The sequence below is a fragment of the Odontomachus brunneus genome, unplaced genomic scaffold, assembly GCF_010583005.1.
Source record: "Odontomachus brunneus isolate Ranch 3 - 2012 unplaced genomic scaffold, Obru_v1 Obru_scaffold_020, whole genome shotgun sequence".
Lineage (NCBI taxonomy): Eukaryota > Metazoa > Arthropoda > Insecta > Hymenoptera > Formicidae > Odontomachus > Odontomachus brunneus.
Genome location: NW_022639470.1, coordinates 1,305,454 through 1,309,546, shown reverse-complemented (window position 1 = coordinate 1,309,546; position 4,093 = coordinate 1,305,454). Strand labels below are relative to the sequence as shown.

General features: G+C 31.2%; 1 protein-coding gene across 2 annotated transcripts in view; it reads right to left on the bottom strand.

Moving 5' to 3' along the window:
* The window catches only part of LOC116842013 (kynurenine formamidase-like), a 113,576-nt gene that overhangs the window by 3,067 nt on the left and 106,416 nt on the right, over nucleotides 1-4,093 (bottom strand). Inside the window, exons 1-3 of one of the 2 annotated variants that reach the window (XM_032810632.1) lie at nucleotides 2,843-2,984; nucleotides 1,745-1,835; nucleotides 1,443-1,544 (exon numbers count right to left, since the gene is read on the bottom strand). In XM_032810632.1, coding sequence (XP_032666523.1) covers nucleotides 1,443-1,544; nucleotides 1,745-1,835; nucleotides 2,843-2,854 — 205 coding nt within the window. In that variant the 5' untranslated portion in view covers nucleotides 2,855-2,984. Of the gene's footprint in view, nucleotides 1-1,442; nucleotides 1,545-1,744; nucleotides 1,836-2,842; nucleotides 2,985-4,093 lie in introns of those variants that run through there. The other variant, XM_032810631.1, reaches the window with a different exon arrangement.

The following is a 4,093-nucleotide window of genomic DNA, read 5'->3' as shown; positions in this document are numbered from 1 at the left end:
TATATATATATATATATATATATATATATATATATATATATATATATATATATATATATACATATATATATGAATCAACTTTAATATACACTGGTATACATTAATGCTATCGAATTCATCATTAAATAACCCATTTAAATAACTATTTAAATAACTTAAAGTTCCCTCACTGCGCAACTCTCGATTGATGACGTCAGAGGCAAGAAAATACACGATACAAATTTTTGTGTAGGTCGTTATAAAAAGTATACTCGTAAAATAACACTTGCAATTAAAGGCACATCTGTAAAATAGTTCTAAAGTTTTTTTCGTCTCGCTTTTGACATCATAAATCAAGATAGTCGCAACCGGAATACAGAAGCTTTATTTTCAATAATTTTCAATTTTACTTTATTAATTATTGTAATTTTTCGGGTAAGATAGTAGTAGAAACCATAATGTTGTTTTATTGGCTGCATTCTTTCATTTCTGTATTGTATCATAGATATGGTTTACTTTGTATTGCAAAGATACTCTAAATAGTACAAAATCTTCAAGGCATATCCTTCAAGAGACTTATATGGACATTTAGAAGTTTTCAGAATGGGAACGTCTTTGGGACGGCTTTGAAAGATTGTGCTATCAAGGTATGTATTCTGAATCATTCTTACCATATAGAGTTTGATTTTTTCTTTTCTTTTGTAAATAAAGTTATTATTAAGTAAATACTATACATACTAATTATTTTATATATACTATATAAAATAATTATACTATACTATACTATATATACTAATTATTTATTTATATGTTGATCTAATTTATATACGACGTAATTATATATAATATAATTATTTATAAATTAATACTCTCATTATTATTATTAATATTTGTAACAGCAGTTACAAATATTCCTTTCAGAAAGCTGTATGCAATTTTACTACATGTCTACATAAATTATTATTGTTTTTGTACAGTAACCATACTGCATAAACATTTATCATGTTTGTCGCTGCATAGAATATTAGATCTTCCTGATATGCGTAGATTTTATTTGCAAATTGAAACGATACGATCGTCCTTGGAAACGCATTGCATGTTGAAATAGAGTACTTGAAAAAAAGTCGTATCAAACACATGTATATTTTAGATATGCATATATATTCTAGAGTTGACATGCGTTCTAGATATGCATGTATATTCTAGAGATGATATAATCATCTCACGAGTGATTGTTCCAACCTTGCGAGTGGATTCTGCATTATTTAAAAAATAGATTTCTGCACAAGGGGATTCGTATAATAGAATAAACTATACAATTGGTCTATGAATGCGAATTTTGCAGATATATTTCTCGTCTTTCTCTCTTCTCTTTTTTTTTTCTTTCTCTTTCTTTTTTTCCCTTCTTTTGTAGAATTTGTCCCACTTCTTGTTAATTGAATTATTATTATTCACACACATACCTTTAGGCAAATCGGTGCCGTAAATATCATACTTTGTGCGTTCTGTCTTCCCATACGGTACGTTAAGTTCGCACTTGATGGTTTTCCGGGCCTTTTCCGTGGCTGTAACAACAAAAAAGAACTGTTACTTTCAATGATTAAATTGCACTGGACATATTTTATCGTCGCGACGCCTAATAGTTATCTAAATTTTATGAGACTATCAGTATCTGGCAAACTACAATAAATTTTTTACTCGCGACAGTTACTTCGAAAAATTTATATAAATTATTTCGTGCGGAAATCGTCATAATACACGTTACCTTCCGCGCAGAATTTCCAGAAATAATCCAATAATTCCTGGGACGCATAACGCTTACTCCACTCACTTGGGTTGTATAGTCGTTCTTTCTCCTTCAACATCAAACAGATACTGATAAAAATTATTATCTAATGAACTCTCACTCATATAAATTGACCGAATATTATCACTCAGAGATAATCATCGAGTGAATGTTTTTATTCTAAATCGCAGAGTCAAATCTGACCGAAACATCTTATTAAAATATCATTTTGAATCGTCTCATTTATTTTGAAACACATTTATTCTGGTCGCTTGAAATAGTTACTAAAATTCGAGAAATTTCTCACTCGTACAAATTGAGTAATTGGAAAATTCGTCACTCTGAATTTTTAAATGAATATTTTTATTTTAAATCGCGGAGCTAAATCTGAAATATTTCACTGAAACGTCATTCTGAATCGTCACTGAAACATATTTGCTCTGATCGCTTGAAATAGAATTCGAGGAATTTCTCACTCATACAAATTGAATATTTGGAAAATTCTTCATTTTGAATCGTCAAGTAAATATTTTTTTTTAAATCGCAGAGCCAAATCTACCTAAAACATCTCACTAAAACGTCATTCTGAATCATCGCTGAAACGAGTATCCTCTGATCTCCCCTGAAATAGTTACTAGAATTAAAGGAATTTCTCACTTATACAAATTGAGTAACTGGAAAATTTTTCATTTTGACTTGTCAAGTAAATATTTTATTTCAAATTGTAGAGCCAAATCTGCCCGAAGCATTTCATTGAAACGTCATTCTAATCATCACTGAAATATATTTGTCTTAATCTCGCCTGAAATAGTTCAATAGAATTCGAGTTTTTCACTCATATAAATTGAGTAACTGAGAATTCTCCACTTCGAATCTGACATATTCCACCGTGTTATTAAAACGAATTCGCTCTGTTCGATTGAAACATTCACTCGTACGGATTAAGAATCTACTTTACGACTCGAATCAAACATTCACTCTTGTAATTCTGTGTGCGACGTTTTTCCACTGTTGTTTCACGTGAATTTTTATAGTCTGAGAAATTTCGTAAATTTGATAGAAGAATTATTTATATACAGGCGTAGCCATTTTCAATTGGTTTTCTTCTAGCGTTCTTCTACCGTTCTCTCTTAGCGTATCGCCGACTGGAAGGTGAACCGGTCGTGTCGCTCACTACGATGCACGTTAAGAACTGTTCTTTTCTTCAGCTGTCCTTTAGGAGTATATACGTATTATATATATATAGAATGTCGGTCTCGTGTGTGGAAATGTCTTAAATGTCCACGCGCTATAAGAAAGAGATAGAATTACGATATACGAATAGAATTATCGCAATAAGCGTTATCACTGTAATCAAAGTGTATCTATTTTATGCCACAATAACAATATGCACGGTTCGATTGTAAACATAACCGACATTCTCTTGTAACTCGGTTGTAAAATTAAATATTATTTCAAACGTAGCAAACGTTTTCCGATACGGTCAATAGCAGCGCGTGTCACTTCTCTAGCAATAATCGTTCATTTTTTGACGATTAATTTGTCCGAGTTATAAACGCATCGGTAAATTAAAAGCGTGGTAGCGTCTCGCGTCTCGCGTTTTAAATAAATGTTTAAAGCGAGGAACAGTAGCGAAACTGGCCAAGTATTTTGAGACGATGTTTACAGTTAAGATAAGATTATTGGTTCTGCCTTAATAGATAATCCAATCTTCTGATTAAGCTTCTGGATTAAGTTTAAATTCGAAAGATTCCAATTATATAAAAAAATTATCTTTATTTGGCACTTTATTTTAGTTTACTAAAAGAGATATCTTGGTACAAAGTTCGAAATCGCCCAAAAAAGTGCATTAAAAGGAAGTAGATTTTTCCTCCCAAGCCAGGCACATAAAATTTGCATGGTTTTTTAAACGCAGAATCACGTAGTGACATCCGTTTGCTGTCAATATGGAGAAAATGAGTGAAAATCTCAAAGATGGGCCATTTATGACTGCGTATTTTTTATTTTTATTTTATTTTTCTTACAATTTTTAGTTTTAGAATCACATGGTGACATGAGCATTTTGTTACGCAATTAAGGCTCCAGCAGTGCGATTATGTAACTCGTTAAATCCAGTTAACGACAGTTTCGTTATCGTTAACTTTACTTACATTTTTAACATTTAATTTTACATCGTTAAGGGAATGTTGAAGTGAATGACAAACTCGCTAAGCGTCGATAACGTAGAGATGATAAGCAAATAGGCCGCTATTTTCGCCGCCTGACATAATGCCGCTATTTTCTTTTTTTCATGTATGCATCATTTCTACATATATATATATATATATA